Consider the following 20,967-nt stretch of genomic DNA (forward strand, 5'->3'; position numbering starts at 1 on the left):
CTTGTCGGGCTCGGGCCACGCTAAATAAATCAAACAATAAATCCATTATTCATGTCGACTTGGATAAATTTACCGGCTGAAAATGGTCGGTTTCAAAATTGGATTTCGAACGTCATCGTATAAAAACATCACGTCATGAAACCCCAGCGATAATAATCCTATAGTTTTAACATTCATTTTAACAAATCAAAGCGAAAACATTATTTATTTACATTAATAAATTGTATCTTAAGTAAAGTATTATTATTAGTATATTAAACAAAGCCGGATTAATTTTTTTTATGTTCCGACCTTGATATAAAAAAAGATCTACTTAAGACTGAATATCAACAACTTTCATTCTATTGTTATTCTCAAACGTTAAATGATTTCTTTCAGCATCCAAAAAGTTGGTTACCTCAAATGAATTGTGTTTTCTTCCACTTTGAATATGCATATTAGTATTAACATCTTGATTTTTAATATTTTTGATATTTTTCCTTGTTTCAGTTTCTTTTATGTTATTATTTTCATTTTTTTGTTTCTCTTGTGCATCTTTTATGCTAAAATCTTGCAAAATTTTTAATAAACTTGAATGTTCAACGTTTCCTTGTTCATCTTGAGTAGGAAGATTTTCAAAAGAAATTTGAATCGTCTCCTCGACACTTTTTTCATCAGGCGTTGGTGGTGGTGTGCCATTTTTAACATTTGATGTATTTGAAACTTTTCTAGCAACTTCAACGGCAGTTTTGTTAATTTTTTTCACTAAAGATTCAGATCTTCTCACTGGAGGTTTCGGTTTTGGTTTAATATTTTCGATATCTTCCTCGTTAATGATTAAACTTTCTAAATCGTTTAAAATTTCAGCTTCAGATTTAATAGGCTTTGAATTTCTCGGTAAGCTTGAATCTTTAGGATTGTAATGTTCGATGATTTTTAAATCCCAATCTTCTAATCCCCCGAAAGAATCGTCACTTTCTATTTCGGCTAAAGGTGCCTTGTTATTTGTTAATTTATGAAGGAGTAATTGTGGTAGAGAAGAACCAAAACTTCGACATCTTGTTATGTAATCTTTCTTTTCTGTAAATGTGGATAATTTTTTTGTTTCTCCGGGTAAAGAATGAACAGATTTTCGTAATTCAACATCAATGTTCTCGCCATTACTTGCAACGCTAAATTTCAAATCTGTATAATTTGGTAGAGAAACGACTGAGAGATTCTTTTTTCTTTTAGCTTCTCTGTCTCGGGTGGTTTTATGATTTATTTTTGGTGTTGCAATTCGGGGAAGTAATTTGTGATCACGATTATGAGTCCTTTCGTGTTCTTCGTCAGTTGGGCAGCTATAATTTATAATTTTTTTCACACAAAGAGGTTCTTCGACAGGTTTCTTTTGTAAAGCTTGAAGACCACTTTTTGCAACAGATTCAATTCTTTCTTTGAACCCTTTTTTATGTTTTCGTGGCGGCGGCAAAGGGGTTCCATCAGTGCTATCACTTGAAAAGACTAATTTCGAATTTTTCATCTCAACTTCATCATCGGGAACTTCCAAAGAAACTTCAGTCCAATCTGACGACTTTGATATTGTTTTTGATATCGATTTTTGTTGATTTTGAGGAAGAGTCCCGTTTAACGGAGGAACTTCATACCTAAGTTGAAAAGAAAAATAATTACTTTAGTTCTCAGAAATATTAAAAATGAAAAGTGTGTTTAAACAACAATTTTGCTCACGCACAATAAAAAATAAATGTGGGAACAACTTCGTATTTATAAAGAAAGAGAAAATTGTAAATTGGACGTAATTAAGAAGCTGTACTAATCTCAGTTAAGTATTAAAAGATTGGAGTCTTATGGGAAACATTTTTCCTCGCACCATTATGATTATATGGTAATCAGGATAGTTTTTTCCGAGGTAATATTGTTATTACCAAGTAAAAAGTAAGTATCCCTAAATGGCATCATGCCAAATAACCGTCTCCAGACTCCTTTTCTACTTAATATTTGTAAAAATTTCAAGACTATAAAATAAAAGAGTAGAAATGCGATCTTAATAAGACTTGAATGGGACATACGGCAACAACAAAGTATTTAAAAGCGTTATGTGGAACGATGCGGAGAAAGATAAACGAGTAAAGCGAGTTACTGAGCCAGTTATGGTCTATAAAAAGTTTTACTCAGCAAGGAACCCGGTAACCACGATAACTAGAGTCTCTATTTTAATCTTTAGTTTCTATCGGTTGTTGTTGAGGTTCGTTGAGCTCTTTGTTGTGTTTGTTTCATTTTATTTCGTACATTTATTTATAAAATCTTACCTGTTTACATGCTTCCGTTCTAAATGGGAATCTGATTTCCATCTCGGTTTTAACTGCAAAGAAAAAGATTGTTTGGATTATTTATAGTGTTAAGTTGGTATGATTGAATCATTTTTAGGGATATTTTTAAATTTGGTTCATAAAACGTAAAATACTAACAGAATTTTCAAATAGGTATTTTAAAGTACTCATGATAAAAATCTTACAATTAGTGTGGTCCTCATAAAATCTTTAAATCATTACAACCACAAAAACATTAATTAAGCGTTAATATCTAAATAGTTTTTTTTTTCATTAAAGATTAAAGTAAATCTAATTAAGAAAAGATGTAGAAAAATTAAACAGTAAAAACCACTCAATTTAAGGAAACTTTCAAATATCTTTTTGCGAGTGTTTTTGCTTTCAGAAATCTTTCTTTACATCATAAAATTGTTCAAATATGATACAAATTAAGTATAAAAACATTTTAGAGCTTTTTCATATTTTGAAAATCGAAATAGATGATGTGTGTGGATAACGATAAAAATAAAATGTTGATAGTAAATGATGAAAGCATTAATCAATTTTGAACAGAATAATAAACAATGTAATCGCGATCTTAATTATTAAATAAAAACATGAACACTTCAATAACTCGATTAATTAACGAAGTCAAAAACGCGTAGAATTAAAAATCTATAAGACTTGGGAAAAACGCTAAGAGATGGCGATACAATTGGTTCAACTTCCAAATTTGGATAGATTTATACACTTTGAGGGCATCTAAGTCAATTACAAATATTTTTGGCAAGATATTTGTGTGTGTGTGAGTTTGTTTGTTTGTGATTGATAACTCAACAAAATAAATTCGACAACAGGAAGTGGTACTTTACCTTAAAAAATATATCCAACCTTTTTCATATACTTACAGGTGATTTGCTCACTCCCAAATCCTCGGACATACCTTCTACAATTATAATTAAGAGTAAACTGAATAATACTAAAATCCTAAAAGCGAAGCCGTTAGTAGATAAATTTGTAAATAACTGATGTTAATACTAGGTTTGAAAAAGTTGGAAGGCATTGACAACGATTTCTTCTGCCAACTTCACTTAGCTTCAAGAGAACATTGTTTTTTGAAGACATGATTTTAAATATAACAAGTATATCAAGTACTGGATATGGCCGACTTAAAATACCGTTTGTACTTAGTTGCCCTAAAACCAAAATGTGAGAAATATAATATATCTTCTGCAAGCAACTGAGTTTGTTGTGTATGGTTGAGGAGATTAAATTAAGAAAGGACGACAAAGAGATTCAGATCAGATTTAAAAATTTTTTTTTACAGTGTCCTCGAATAGGGGAACCACAAACAAAAAAAACTCGCATGTAGGTGCAGCAAAAGTCAGCAAAATTGAGATCTGAACAGGCATTAATGGTCAATAACAATTTGTCCACATGACAATTCGAGGAGTATGCAGCAAGCTGAAGTTTTGAAATGCAAGACTTGTTCCACTTATTAATTATTGAAACCTTCAAAAGGTTTTTAAATTTAAAATGGCAGGATATATAAGTATGATAAAATACACATAATATGATAAAAGTTTTGGGGTTTGTAATGATAAATTTACTAAAACTTCTAAAATAAATTTTCTATTAGAAGTTGCAAAAATAAATATAGTTTTACGATTCCAACTCATAAATTGCCTAATAATTATATTTTATATACTGTACCAAATTTCAGTGCTTTATGTAGTCAGATTTGTTCCCCTATTCACCGAAACACCCGTGAAACAACCACACACTCTCCCAAGTCGACAAATATCAAGATCATTTCAAAGTCATAGTCATTTAAATTGGTATTGCCTATAGCAATAGAATATATTGTCCAATGCAAATTTTTTAAGTCTTTTAAAAGTTCTCTGAGGATGGAAGATATTATTCTAATCTTGTTATAATTGTGGCCATAAAGATTTTGTACATCACTGCAATTAGAACTATTGGTTGTAGACTTATTGTCACCTTTTCTATATAAAAGGTAATTTTGTCTACAAATCACTCAATTAGTAATTGTTAGTTGTTGAAGATTTCTTGTAATATATTTCCCCTCTTTCATCGTTGATTTCATAGTATTTATTATTTCTTCTGACACTATGTCATATATGATGTGTCACTGTTTTTGTTATATCTACAAAGTGAGACAATTCATTCAGTCGAAGATTCGATTCGGTCCGGAGAGTCATTCACTCCCCGGACCTCATGAAGCAGCTTTCAGGTAAAAGAGTTGTATTTCAGCAGTTTGCGGCTTGTTAAATGGAATGAATGTGACCAAAGCTAAAGTTATAAGTGTCATGGATTTATTTGATTTTAAAGTTATTATGTATTTGACTTAATTGATTTATGGCTTCTACATAATAGAGAAAGTATATTTTACTATATATTTTAAAGTATATTATAATTTCAATTTTGCTTTCTCGTAGGTTAACAAAAATTGTGTCAACTTTGAGGTTTTGTTAAGGAACCACCAATTCATTATTCTTTTGTAGTTGGTTTTGTTGAAAATAAAGAAAAAATAAAAGAATATTATTTCAATTTTATCTCAGAACGATTAATATGTTGTCCATAACCAAAAGTGGCACTTTATCTTGTACATGTATCAATTTTTCGTACCAAGAATCAAATGTTGTAAAAACAATTATAATCAGAATAAACATTCAGATATAAAATCAATTAAAGAGCCTATCCTTTTCATTTTTCATGTTGAACATGTCTAACTAATTTCTGTGTGGATTCATTTAGTAATCCAATCAAGACGCATGATACAGCGAAAGCAATATTCCTGCAATTTTTAGATCACTCCGGGATAGTTCAGATGAGGAAGTATGAAAGGCAGGTCAGAGTAAAATCCTCGATGAAGCCAAGTTTCCTGACAATGTGAGAAAAAGGGACCTACAATTGATCTATTTAGCACAACAACACTGCCGTACAAATCAGACAATCAGATCAGAAAAGATCTTGAACCAAAAACTATGGCGTGTGTTTTTCATCTAAGTTGAGATAAACTGACAATGACTTAAAAGTAATTATAAGAACTGTTTTTCGTGTTAATTGAGAATGTTTTCTGTAGAACAGTTTATCTCCATACTTTTTAGATTTTTTGATTTCTCAAAAAATGTAATCCCGACAATATCAAATTTGTGGATTATAAAGTTTACGTTTTATACATTTGTGAGGATCACGAAGAAGTAAAATAGTTCATGGATGACGTTTTTCGGGTTAATATCGGATATTGTTGATACAATATCTTTTCTTGCATCTCTGTTAATTTTCGAGTTATAAACAAAATAAATGCCAAAAGATTCTGAAATATTAGCGTTCGTAAGTTGTCAAAAATAGGTGATGAAATAAAAATGATTATGCGCATTGTTTTTCGTGTTAATTTAGAATATTTTGTGCTCCGTTCACTTTAGTTTTTTAATATACGTCTCAAAACATGTTATAATAAAAACGTCAAACTTGGAATTTTTAATTTAACGTCTTATATTTGCTGACAAGTAATAATGTGCTGAAGATGCTTTTCGGGTTAATTTGTGATACAAAATTTTTTTTCGTCTCCATTCATTTTCGAATTATAAACAAATTTAGTGTTTTCAAAATAGTTTTCCCTATAAGAAGTTTTTTTTCATCCAGTTTTCTCTAGACAAAGTGTCAATTACAAAAGTGTAATTTTTATGTTAATCTAATTCATTTTTTAAGATAATGTAGTTTACATTGAAGTAAGCTCTTTGGTGGAGGTATCAGAGCTTGTCTTAGGAGTTACCATTCTATCAAGACGAGTAATCAACATACCTGTTATGTGTTCTTTTCACGCACGGAAGTACACGGAATTTTTGCGGGAGGAGATTCGAGTATGTCTTGTTTCACGTTGTAAATAGAGTTTCCTCATTGATAAAAACATACTAGGTTATCGCTACATCTAATGAACAGATCAAATTTGAATTGTAAAATGACCATAACATGAAAAGTAAAGGATGAAAAGAATTGCACAATATGAAACTCCACGTAAGACAGTTATGTGTGCATGATATGTTACGTGACTTCGTCGTTAAACAATTAACGCTTAAATATGAACTAAATTAGGAAATACTACCAATACCCATGGCCCGTAACAAAATGAAATGTAGGTGGTCAACAAAATCGAAACCTTTATAAAAATCAAAGGGAAGGCTTACTTCCATCATCCATTGCAAACCGCCTGAAACAGTACTTTATTGGTGTATGAACCATTAATACATCTTTGTGTTGATTTTTCAGCGCTTAGGCTCGTTGAATTTGCATAAATGTAGATAATTCCTTGTTCAAAATGATTTGTTTTTCTGTACATTTACTACGACTTATTTTGTATTCTATTACTCTACTAATAGTCGTACATCGGCTGTTAATGTTGGTAAATATGGCACATATTTTTAGCTGCTTCTGAAATCACAACATAAATCAATCTGTTACCAATAAACAAATGAACAGCGCGAAAATGGCTACGTTCACAGACATCCGCAATGTCAATGATATTAGTAATGATGTGATCCATGTTAGCACTTAAACAAAGTATCTGGGCTCTCTTGTTTGGTTATGCCTTGATGAAAACCATTGTTGTGATTTAGAATATATAGTTATTTAGATCAATATTTAGACCACGGTTGATACAATATCAATATTGGTGGTTAATCATTTCTCAGATGTCCCACATAAAAGTTTTTCCACTTGAGTTAGTAAGTCATCCAGCATAATTCCTTGTGTGAGACCACTTTCTGCTACCATTTTAAAGATTTGCGTTTTGTCACCTTGAACATTGAGACTGATGTGTTATTTGACGATCATCAATGACGATTGATTCCATACGTAGGGAAGTTCAAACGTAATCAAAAGCGAAAATTACTTAGATATTCCTGTTGGAACAGGCATTTTTATCCGGGGACCACCAATATTAATTGATATTAGCGATAGAAATAAACAAGAAAATTAAACAAATATAAACGACATTAATAAGAACACCGAACTCTAAACTTTCTTTTCCTCTGAAGACAATAAAACCTCGGTCTTTACCGCTCAATTCAGTTCATTCTACTACATATACAGCCAATCGAGTTGATTATGAACGTTACGCAATGATGTTTTCATGCCTTTAGTAATGATTCATCCAGTAAATTAAGTCTTCAGCAATGTTCATGAACACTTGAAAACAAAACTTGAAATATACATTACAAAGTAGTCTTTTGTTAGCCTCACTGAATCTATGTGGCAATAATCAGACCCATGGTCGTCTACACTTCAGTAATTTGGTAGCAAAAAACAAATAATAAGACAGCACAGCAATAGCTGACACAAATCCAGAGGCTTGCGTATCTTATTATAACAGGTGTAATGAGGTCTTATCAGACGACTGCTCTTAGAGCCCTACTCAACCCTACTCTCACACCAATTCACTTGTACATACAAAAAAGGCAGCTTTCAGTGCCTTGGTACTGAAGACATACTCCTTACGTAAACTGATGCAGGGTTACCTCAGAGTATATCTCGAAAACATCAGGGATCCATGTCTAAACCACTTGATTCAAATTAAAATGAATCTTATACCGACAAATATAATTTCGACCAGCCATATAAGGTCATGGTTAGAAGCAGGGAGGAATGGACGAAGGATCCTCAATCAAATCATTAAGATGCTCTTAAGCTCGGAAACAACCATTTTTCAGGGTAAATTGTTATGGTTTTTGGCATAATCTTCTGCACCGTTTTGAACCTTGACAAGGGACAGAAAGGGGCATCGATAAACATCTTAACGGAGAGTCGTGCCGCACTATGGGCAATTCATGTCTACACGTGTGAATGCACTGGTCAAAGAATGTACCGACAACCTAAGAAAACTCGCCAGGGGGAAAGAAGTTAGCGTATGGTGGGTTCTAGATCACAAAGACATTATGGGCAATGAAAAGGCGGACAATCCGACCAAAGAGGAGTGAGGACGCTCTTCATTGGACCACAACCCGGCTGTGGACTACAAAAAAGCCACTTAAAACAGATGATTCACACATGGGAGGACTCAAAGATAACTTTGCACTGGAAAGGACACAGACAGGCGAAAAGTATAATATCTCCATCGCAAAAGAAAACCAAAGAGGTTTTATGCCTCAGCAAAGGGGACTTAAGGTCGCTCTCAGGTTTCGAAACCGACCACACGTCCACCACGTCTTCAACATTGGACAAGCTAAGGATCAAACTTGTCGATTTTGCAACGACAAGTTAGAGACTGTTGAAGATATACTGTGTGATTGTGTCGCCAAAGATTGCCTAAGACACAACATTTTTCAAAGGAACATGACTTTGGAGCAATACTCAGGTTCATCAAGGAGAAAGGGGCCGATCCCTTCAGCCTGGCAGCAACAAAACAAGTCTTTTGTTATTAACTAATTGCACTTCGTTTTATTCAGTTGATATCATTACATCATATAGCTTCATTATTACTATTTTTTGCATTAATTATTATTTTCTTATTTGTTATTTCCTTTTGTACCTCATTAGTATTCTATTAACACTAATATCTTTTGTTTTTAGTTGCGTCTTGTTAAGTAAACATTATTGTTATTAAATTAGGAACTAGACACAAACGAAAAGAAAAAGGAACAAAATTTGTAGTTGAAAAATTAAAATTGTAAATAGCAACGAAAACATAAACTTATCAAGCAATCAGAACCCGATATTTATTTGGAAATTAAGTAAATTATAATGATATGTATTCACTGAATAGTTTTATTTCCACCTGACCTATTTTTCTCCGATTAAATCCCCACACACACACACCACATATTACAGTGTACGTAGCGATCTTGGGCGTTAAATTTTCGGATCACGTATCGCGTTATATCTCTGTAACCACGTTATCCCGATATTCTCACGAATGTATCGCGTTACGATATCTCTACATATACCTCCACTTTGATATCATACACCTAAATAGACTGAGGTCTTTGTTCTTTTCGTGTTTGTATTTCTCGTTATGGAGAAGATTCGTTTATACGAATTTCTCTTTTAATTTTCGTCTAAAAAAAATAAAAGAATACAACATCTACTTGATACCATATCTTTTCCATCCTCTTTTGTCATTATTTAGTAGTAATTATTTATTTTTATTTTGACAGAGAGAAATTTGATCTAAAAGACTTTTTTTTGAAACTTTGTATTATTATTACCAATTAACCTGACTTTACCAAGCGATGGTGGAATCACAGAATGGATAACACAATTTCAGGTGGTTATATGAGGATTGTAAAGGAAGTTTATGGTGCCGTTAGGCTTCTTTGTTGGAATATTGATTGGGTTAAGTTGTTTATAGGCCTTTTATAAACTTTATACGAGTTTTCTGTTTATTTTATACATGGTTATAAATGATTGAATTCTTATTTTGCGATTTTCACTTCAGACAACTTTCTATAAATGACAACATCATCTGTTGAGTATCCTTTTTGAGCAACAGATGGTTATTTTATTTGTAAAATATCAAAAGAAGAATTAAATAGAAATTTAAGTTTAATTGTTAAATAAAAAGATATTCCTTTAAGTTTGTTTAGAATAGCGTAACACATTTTAACGCAATAGTAAAAGTAACAAGGTATTAAGAATTAATTTTACACAGAAATGGTGTTTATTCAATAATAATTATTTAAAGAGCAATTACGTAAATGTAGAAACTCAATTTGTGGTTAATTTTCATTTACTTGGTGACGAAACTTATTAATCGATTGAGTTGTTCATTAAAAGATGATGAAAATGTTTTAATAATGAAAAAATGCAGTAAATTATTTTTAATAAAGTTATTTTTTCGTAATTTTACAAAATGAAAACTCATCTAATCCGAGAGAGTTCAAGTTCTTTGGTCACTGACCGTAACTGTATTAGATCGTACCGAATAAACACGCTTAAGATACTGTTTAGTTTATGTTCTTGATCTCGAGATTCTAATCATAAAGAGCTTTCAGTTAACTTTATTATATTTTCATAAAACATAATGTTTTAAATTAAAATTATAAAACATTTTACTTTCTTCCAACTCGAATTGTTCAACGTTGTGCATTGTTTGTTGTTAAATGAGGTCAAAAAAAATAAAAGGTCAGAGTGAAATTGAAAGTTAACTTTTACCTCAAATAGAAGAAAACAAGTTAATTAAAGATAGAATGAAGTTTTAAAGAAAAAATAAATCCCAACTTATCTCGTTTGAAATCGAGACTATTGTTCAAAGTTAAAGAGAAATTTTAGTATTATCCGTATTTTACTGTGGGTCTACTTTTCTTCTCACACACTTCATTCTAATATCGCGGTGGCAATCTAATACCACGACGACGACGAACACCGGAAGTCAATGTAGTATGTACACATCTGCTCTCGTGCGCTCTGGTGCGTGGAAACTCACGTTAGATGGAGATATTCACCAGCAATCACGAGATGTCACGATGAAGACGACGATCCTTGGAGTTTTCGTGAGGAAAATTCGAAAGAAGAGATTTTACATGCTTTAAATTTTAACTTTAAAATCTTTTACGGATTTATTATACAATTTTTAAAATTACCAATAAACAACATTCATTATGCTCTACTTATACTGATGAGGCATAACAAATTTATCCTTTCAAACTTGGCCTTAATCTCCTCAAATTCTAGAAAACTACTTAACATTGACTCCCTAATGATGTTGATGTTATGCGGTCAACAGCTCTTTACGTAGCCACCTTATTACTTAAGTAAGCATGTGTGGTTTACTTTTTAAATTAACTGAGACGATTTACGTATCTTAAAAAAGATCTAACTTTAAACGTGACTTAAATGAAATATCCATTTAGATTTGAAAAAACATAAAATTAATAACGGGAAACATTTTTAAGCGGATGTCGTTATCCTATATAAAAAGAAATCAAAAAAAATGAAATTGTCGGAAAATCGAAAGCAAACTAATTTCAAAATCACAACGCGTTTTTGTGTTTCACTCTCGATTTCTTAACGTCGTATACCGAGCGTGCGGTTATTTTTAAATCGACCATCAACGATGAGTTTATCACATCCCGTAACACTTATAAAATAAAAAAATAAAAAATAAATATATAAAGAAAAACTAAAATAACAATCAATGTATATGGCGAAAATTAACGAGGTAAAATGGATTGGTTTCAAGGTTTTTACATGACATTTCAACCTTGTGTATGTTCCTATACGCGTCGCTGAATTGCGTAATAGAAATATTTTTTCTCTGTGTTACCTTTTGTATTCTGCGAGAACTCGAATTTTCAATTTTGTACGTATAAAGTTACGATTTTTACACGTGTGCCTCGCAAAAGGGACGATTTCGAATATATTTCACGAATGCTATCGATAAACGTGACCATAACAAAGCTTTGGAAATATGCGAATAATATCCGGTCCAGTTGAAATCTGTATGACGTTTTAAACTAGTTCATGTGTTAAATATTTTGAGAATTTGGCGAAAAATTCTAAAATCACCTTTGAACTTACTCCGTCTTAAAAATTTAAATAAAAAAAAATAGTAAACATGTTAATCAATGCTTAAAAATATTTCTATTTTTAGAAACCAAACAAACTTTTAAGATTATACTAAAATGTTTGTGTTTGTAGGAATTTGAAACGTTTCTTATTTCAAAAGTTATTTTTAACTTTTATAGATTCCAAGATATCATTTTATTATTACAAAGCGTTTTGATTCTAATAAAAAAAGATTTGATGTCAGTTTTAAAGAATGCAATCTAAGCTTAAACTAGAATTTATATATTAATCTTTACGGCTTGCTTTAGAAAAATTCGCTTATTAAGTAGAAGTGGAGAATTTATTAATATAAACATGTTTTGACTAAATGAAATATCACGATAATTTTGTTATCAAACATTGTAATTTTGAAACTTCTTAAAAATAAAGTGTTAAGCTTCAATTTAAGATAAAAAAACACTTCTTGGTTTTCAACAAAAACATCTTAAAAAATCATAACTTTGGTTCTGTTTGTGATGAAAAGATTTATATTTATTTGAAAGGTTGTTCAAAACACAAAAATGGGATTTGTTACACCATGTTGAAAAAATCTCTCCATCTCAGTATATGTAATATCAGTAATTCTCAGGTCTTGTGATAACCAAAAATTAAAATCTTGTTATAGTCTCACATTTTTTCGGATATAAGGAACATACCTTTCTGTTCTATATTAACGTTCATGAAAAGATTGGGCTGCTTTTCTGACCCTTGAATGAACAGTAATTGTGGGGACGTATAAAGGGCCCGCTGGGGCCTAAGTGTTGTGAAGAAACTCACCCCCACGTGAAACTACATACATACATAGTCTCACATTAAGAAAATCTACAGATTCCATATGTTAATATTTCAAAGATCCTTTTAAGGAACATCTGCAAATTCGCTAGTTTCCTTTTTGTAGTGAGGATCTAAACTCTAGCACATGATTAGCTATTGACTTTGTAAATGTATTGTTTTTCATAGTGATAATAGATCTTGCTCTTTATTGAAACTAAAAGGAAGGGCTAATTAAATAAAATTATGCCAATTGTCATTTGTAGATACTGAAATACATTCATTTAAAAGTATCAGATGCAATATTTATAGAAATTTATCTTACAACTAAACACCCATAATAACTACACGCTCACAACCTCTGAAAGAGACATTACCCGTATAGGTTTTTTATTAAAATTTTTGCATTTCTTAGAATTATATTGGCTCGGCTCTATGTTGGCTTGGGCTGTTTAGAGAGAGAGTTCAAAAAGCAAATGCTGAAATTTTTCGATCAGATATTTCAAATGAAATAGAAGCCAATACTGATAGGTCTAATGATGAACATCTAAACCACTTTCCAAGAAGGATTATATATCAACCACATTAAATTATCCCTCCAGACCACAATGAAATCTAAGATTGGATTTTTCAAATCTTGTTCTGCTTTCTAAGTTAGCTGGCCAGAAAAAATTATTGATCAGTCATCGGTTTGAGCAAAAACACTGTACCTCCTATACCTAACCGCCGGTTTAGGATGTCAACTGCAAAGACTGTAACCGTATCTGTAATCGTAATACTGAAACCCTACTTAATGAACGCGTTTCAATAGTAGTGTTTAGCCATAGCCATAAAGGTTTCTCAACTTTTAACGTCTTAAGGTTACAGATAATTGTGAAATGTAATTTATAGAGTATTTGTTTAGGTAATTCTAGAAAATAGCTAAATGGGTTAAAAGTAGCATGATAGTTTTAAACTTTTTGTGTTGAACTGTAGTAGTGATTTTGATTATAAGCAAACATTTCTTACCGGCAAGAAAAACATGAAAATAGCTTAAATACTTGTGCGGATGTTGTAGTTAGACTTTGCATAAAAATACCATGAAAACATGTTTATAGAGTTTATGCAAAAAACTTATGTGTCAATTCCATTGTTTGGCTGCTTAAGAAATCTGTTCCTTAGGCTCCTTACGCACTAATAGTGGTAGTTTTTACAGATTTTAAAACAGAATAATTTTTTTAAACAGTGAGTTTTTAAAGACAACAATCAGAGGACGCCAGTTTTCTGTTTTGTTGGATTAACCTCCTTTAAGACAAATGACGATAAAAAACAGAACGAACAGTTAAAATTCCTATTGCTATAAATTTTAAACTGCAGCAATCTCCATAATCTAATTTCGATATCACCCTGACACACCTTGTCACACTCGGTTCATGTAGACATAGTGTCCTTAATATAGAACTCAAACCAGAGTAAAGAAAGATGTTCAGAAACCCGACAGGAACGTTTTGACGAACCACACAAGGTGGTCTGAGTGAGAAATCCAAGACTTACTTGGGGTACTAAATTCATATTTTACATATAACTACATCAATCAAGATCATGTCACTCCCACCGATGATAGCAGTCAAATCGTTTACGAACACCAAAAACAATACTGGGCCGTGGAGGAAACGTTATGGTTGCAACCTGGATTGGTCAAATATGAATACAGTAATTTTATGTTATCAGCTCTCAGGTTACATATCCTAAAATTATCCAGCAGTAATTTGTGAGATACACGATTGAAGATATTTTTATAAGGTCATAAAATGTTGAAAAATCTATCCTAAAACCGTACTGTTCATCACTTAGGAGAGAGGTACTCAACTAGGTGTTTTTGCAGACAATCAACCTGCAAACAATTAGAATTCATATGAATTTACAATTTTCATGTAAATGCATGGAAACAAGTTTGCAATCCACATAACGCTGTAAAACAAGTTTCCTAATAATTTTTATTAACCCGATTCAACTGATATACACATCTACTGCTACTGTCACTCTAACCATTTATGATGTCACACAGTTCGATGAAGCCAACCTCTCTAAAGCTTTCTTACATTTTCCTCATTAAACAAGTAATTCAGAGATCTTCGCCCTAATTCTCCAATTTAGGACTGTAAAGGAATCGTTCTTACGATTTTTTATAATCCAAATCATATGTATATCATACAAGTGATCATATGTGTCCTACAAGATTTACATGGTTTATTGTTATTAACGATCCCACACCATCCTTTGGGTGTTTGAGGAATAATTGACGTATTTGTTATAATATATGCTTGTTTCTTAGCTTTATTTCTCACATTGCGGAAATTTCTCCTAATTTTTTAAGACACACTTGGGTTTCCTATTTCAATCTCTTCACAGTGTTAATCCCAAATATCTAAGTTAGGATACGTAACTAAGGACCGCTATACAAACTAAATAAGTTGAAAATCCCACCCTAGGAGATTAACGCATTTAGGCCACATTTTTTTTGTGTATATTCCCAACAGTAAGTAGCTCTCTGAATGTTTTTAATAGTTTAGAGAGGAATGTAAAAGAAGCTATCTGAAAATGCTAGAGATAACAAGGAAATAAATGCATGTTGTTGAACAGTTTCAGCAAAGTACGGACGACCTATGAGTGTGCGAACGTATGTGTTTAGGATTTTGAAGGACGCTCTTTATCTACGAAAAGTTGCAGCGATATGAGTACCATATTCAATGACTGAAATTCAAAAGTGTATACGATATACAACACTTTCGGGAATAATCGCAATCGATAAATAATTATTGGAGAAATTGTCAAAAATACAAATCGAAATATCAGGAACATCATTCTGTGGAATCACTGTTTTTTTGTTCAAGTTAATTTAAGGCCGTAAAAGATGCTGGTGACATTTGTTACGTGTATGGAATAGGTTCCATAGATGAAAGAACCGCTCGTGATTGGTATGCCAAATATGAAAATGTTGACCTTAAAGACAAACCTAGTTCTGGCCGATCAGTTGAGTTCGAAGAAGAACGTTTAAATCAACCTTTGCACGAAAATTCACGTCTAACAACAAGAGAACTGGCAGAGAAAATTGAATGTTCCCACACTTCGCTATAGAAGCATCTTGTGGGACTTAATGGGAAAGATGCAGATGTGAAGAGCAGGATTCCGCATGCTTTAAGCGACAACAATAAAAATCAATGAGCCATAATCTCCGCTAGTTTGCATGCTTGTCACCACTCAACTTATTGACATAAGCAACGATTGCTTTTCAGTATCGTTGCTAGCTACGAAAAATTAAACCTGTATTTACACTAATATGAAACAGCCAAGGAACAATAGCTTAAACCCCGTAAAAAAATGACACAATGCATGAAACAAGAGCTTCATCAGCGTAAAGCGATGATGTATTTATGGTAGGACTAGGATTGAAAACCTAATCGGCAGCATGGAGTTCTTTTGCTGCACGACAATGGCCAACCTCATATCGTCCATATAACCAAGGAAGATCAAACGCATGATTTTCACCTATTTTCGATCTGTTTCAAATGTGATGCGTGGAGTTTCATTCAATACTAATGCAGATTTAAGAAGTTGATTGGATGAATTGTTCGAGTCGAAACTAGGTGATTTCTACCAACGTGGTATTCAAAACTTACTACGCAGTAAAGTGAAATGTGGAGTTAAGAAGAAAAATCTTGATTTTCTATGCCAGCGGTTCCCAATCTTTTTGACTTACGGAGCCCTTTTTAGAATCAATTTCTGTGGCGGACCTTATGTATTATAAATAAATGGTGTTTTACATCGTGGACCGGCTGCGAAGCCCCAGAGAAGCACACGCGGAGCCCACTTTGAAAACCGCTGTTCTATGCTATGCAAATTTCATTTGACAATATAAGACCACATAAAGCAGGCTATGTAAAGCGGCAATAACAGCGCGAAGGAGAAAAATTAGACCACACACCATGACCTTTCTCTACATAACTTTGACCTTATACCAAACATAAAGGAAATATTATGTTGTAGGTGGATTGTAACAAAACAGAGGATTGCAAATGCAACATTTACACATGCTACGAAGAATGTAGTATTTCAGATACAGATAAATGTTGTAATTATCAAAGAAGTTCCAAGAAATACTTTCCTGGAAAATCGACGCTTCATTTTGTAACTATTAAATATTTTACAACAATTTCCATGGAATCGATTAAACCATCTTAAATATTTAAAAACGTTTCATACTTCATGAAAATGACGATAATAAAATTTGTTCATAATGGATCACAATAACTCAATTCATAAATTATTTTAACCCAACTATTTCACATTTTTAATTATGAACCATAAAATCCCTAAATCTTTAAATTGACGTTTCTGAATAATATTTGTTTTAACTTGAAAACTAAAGTTGGGATTAAATGTTGTGGATGAAATCTGTTTATAATTAAGTTTCAAAACGTATTTAAAAAACGATTACAACGTATTCATGATTATTGTCTTGACTCAGTCTTTATTGACTGATTTTTTCCACTTTTCACATTAAAATTAAATACTATAATGATTTTCTTATTTTGTTTTATAAAGTAACAAATAGGTTACGATCGTTTTCAAAACTAACTAGAGTGTGTAGACCACTCTTGTTGGTCAATTTATATCTCTTTAATTACAGGGCAAGTATTAATGTTAAAGATTCAATATGTATGTAGGTTAAGTATCACTTCCAGTTGGCCAATGTAAATACAGAACTTCGAGTTTAGTGTAATAATCTTAAACCAACTTTCATCAGCCCAGCTAATTGTATTTGTGAGATATTGTGTTTACACACCAATTTTTGCAGAATTACAATATTTTCGCTTTATAAACTTCGTATATGCAAGAAAACAAAAACATTCGAAATAAATTCACGAACATTCAAAATGTTAAAGTCTATCAAAATCTCAATGTCGAATTTTTGCTTAATTACAATTAAATTCGAAAAGAGATTTTCACAATCCAAAACAATAATGTTTAAGCATTTAAAAATTTGATTTCTTATGATTTTCTAAAACGATCGAAAGAAACTATTTACTTTATAAAATGATAAAAAAGTTAAACATTATTATCAAAACAAACAGGTGAGATAATCGCGAACTTCTTTTGCACGAAATCCTTAAAATTTATTCCTTTTTTTAAATGTAAATTTTTAAATGCTTGTTTATATCGTTCCCGTTGATAACTAGACCTATTCACATAATCGGCGGTAACCTAAAAAATAAATAGAACTTGTAGTTTTATCTAATAAGCTAATTTTAAATGCAAATGTTTCTTTCATTTAAAATTGACTCCGGTTGACATCACCGTCTAATTATATTCTTCGAATTCATTGAAGCCAATCTACTCGTGTGATCTTTGCACACTTTAGATTTAAATTTATTAAGGCGAAAACGATTTTAAGCGAATAAATCAGGTGAATATCAAATCTCGTAACCCTGTCCCACATACGTGAGTATCATGGACATTTTCGATGATATCAGAATCACCTCCTACCAATTCACGCACAAATAAGCAAAAACAAAGTTAAAAACCGGTCGTCCTTCACAAATAATTAAATAAAAAGAATCTTACATGAAATCGACTCATTATCCGTATAAATGGTGTTGATTTTGGATGATTACCATCAACTTCATTCTTCTTTTTACACAATTTATTACCCATTTCAATCAAAAAAGTACTTGTGTACCAAGTCGCTTTTTTTTAGTTTTTTATTAGTTTGTTTTTATTTTTTTTAGAATTAACACACAAAACAGCGCGATAGTTAGCGATATACTAAAGTGAACAACGCACGGTTTCCCGAGAAGTAGTAGCCTACGGTTCTTTTCTGTTTGATGGCGATTTGCACGATCTGAGGCATGAGTTCCACCTCCAACGTTAAAACGCAAACCTTTAAGAACGAACTATCGAACGGAATGAGTTCATTTTCAACGAAAGTTGTTGCTGTCACACGTTATTTAAAGGTCGATTCTATAAAGTTTTCGACAGGAATATATTTTTTTCAAGGAATACGACAAACTTAAACGTAATGATTCATTTTTTTTGGTTTATTAATTAATTCGATGAAGTTTATAAACATTTCTGATAAAATCAAGGCACGTGTTGTAGGGTGTTGTTGCGGTAAGAAGCCACAACGTCGTCATCAGTTACCTCCACGAAATCTATCAAGTGCCTCGCTAATTATAAATTGTTAACTAACTTGGCAAAACGTAATTTAATTACTGAAGCACCTTATCAATCTTTGCTTCGTTACATAAATCAACGACAATCGTGGTTATTAGAAATTGCCACCCCACGGTTTAACAATTCCGAGCAGGACAAACACTAAATTTAATCTATTCGAAAGGGTTTCTAATAATAAAGGATTAATTTCTCTTAAATCGAAACTTATTTAATTTTGCCGTGAACTTTATGAGGAAGATATTCAAAGTTTATGACATTTAAATACTGGTTACCTCAGAGAATGACTAACAATGAAGTATTTTTGCTCCGCAATCCGTTACAAAAACACATCAAATCCATTTGTGTAATATTTCCTGTGGGAATTATGTAAATTAAATTATAACTCCCAGTGCATACGCACCTTTAATTTTATTTTTTGGTCAATAATCTTGGTTTAGTAGCAGCGGGAATTTTAAAATGATAAGAATATCCATGACGACTGAAAGTAAACAAAAACGCTACTGGTCAGCTGAAAATAATGTGTAAATATAGACATGATGTAATGTTAATATTTGTAAGGCGTGAAACGTATTCGTACGAAAAGATTCAACAAGAAAATTGTAGAAATAAATATTACGTATTGGTTCAATAAACGCGTTACTCAATGTTGATTATTAAACGACTTATGCAAGTAAATATGTACGTTAAAATCAAACCATAAATCTTCATGGGTATTAATACAAAACGTGTTACTTAATCTATTTTGTTCCAATCGTAAACTTTAATTTACATAAATGGTATAAAACAAATACTGTAAAATCTCGATCTATAACGGACATCGGATATAACGAACAAAATAATAAATAATATAACTAAAAGTAGATCCAACACTACACCTAGAACTAGAAATAGAGAACACTACACCTAGAACTAGAATGTTTTTAGTTCTAGGTCTAGTGTTAGTTCTAGTTTTAGTTGTCATTTAGCGCTAGATTGTTGTATATTTTTCATTGAACCAATAGTAGAAATAAATAGTCTTAAGAGACGTACTTTAGAGACGTACGTAGTTTTAATTGTTATTCAGCACTGACGTCACGAACGGGCCTTCGAGCTATGCACCTGTTGGTATAACTATAAAACTAGATAGAAACTGTGATTATTATTTCGAGTTAATGATAACATTATGAACAACCCATATAAAGCAATCAAAAATATATACATAAATAAAAAAAATTTCATCCCACAAATATATAATACAACGTAGGACGGTATAAAATAAATGTAGGTGAGAGAACAACTTTTTGCGATTCAACATATTCTCATCGAGTTCAAAGTATTGAAGATGTAAAGATTGTCTCGGTCGTATTTTAAAATCAATGCCTCCACACCGCCTCCGAACCATTTTGCGATTCGGATCGAATGACGACGATAAACACTAGTGAGGAGTTTTCGCGGCTTCGAGTTTAACGTCTTTCAGCTGCGGTGTGGCGGTCGTTTCGAAAAAACATTACGAATACCGACGAACAATCTCCAAGGAAAGGGCAAAGAACGCCTTCGCAATTTAACCGATTGCATTTTGTAAAACTTCAAAACGAGTGTATATCTGCACATTCTCCACTAAGCCGGGTTAAAATTTAAAAATGAAAGAAAGAAAAATGAGGAGAAAAGATCGGGAGGATTGTTGAGGGGATTGTTCGAAACGAGGTGTAAAAATATGGATATAGCGATCTCGTCTGAAAACGAGAAACGTTGAAATTGTCTGGGAAAGATATAGCAGCAATCCAATAATAGGTGTCGCTATGCTAGGTATACCAAGAGATCGTTTCATTTTAGATGGTTTTAGATTTTTTTCACATATAAAATTGGTTTGTTTATTGGAATATGTCTCACAAAATTTTTTACTAAAAGAAAACATCAATTTTTTTCAAAAACTGAAATAAGAAAATTATGCATAATTTAGTACTTGTTAATAAATTAATAAACATTAACGGAAAGCTTGATTTTAATGCTATATACGACATCTTACAATGAGAAGTTGAATATTATTTCAGTAGATAAAGCATCCTGTACAAAATCATTCAACGCCTCTTCTGACAACTCAGGAATTATTTGTTTCAGGAAATCCTTTTAAATGTCTTTTATATAATCTTAA

The 20,967-nt window shown here is 31.9% G+C and overlaps 1 protein-coding gene across 1 annotated transcript; it reads right to left on the reverse strand.

Moving 5' to 3' along the window:
• Nucleotides 1-228: 228 nt before the first annotated feature.
• LOC111421383 (uncharacterized) lies at nucleotides 229-18,612 on the reverse strand. The gene is made up of 3 exons (XM_023054527.2): nucleotides 18,228-18,612; nucleotides 2,289-2,341; nucleotides 229-1,625 (listed from the first exon to the last, which is right to left on the reverse strand). The coding sequence occupies exons 1-3, from the start codon at nucleotides 18,315-18,317 to the stop codon at nucleotides 314-316; spliced, it is 1,455 nt and encodes a 484-aa protein (XP_022910295.1). The 5' UTR covers nucleotides 18,318-18,612; the 3' UTR covers nucleotides 229-313.
• Nucleotides 18,613-20,967: the final 2,355 nt, after the last annotated feature.

Source organism: Onthophagus taurus, chromosome 1, assembly GCF_036711975.1.
Source record: "Onthophagus taurus isolate NC chromosome 1, IU_Otau_3.0, whole genome shotgun sequence".
Taxonomy (NCBI): Eukaryota; Metazoa; Arthropoda; class Insecta; order Coleoptera; family Scarabaeidae; genus Onthophagus; species Onthophagus taurus.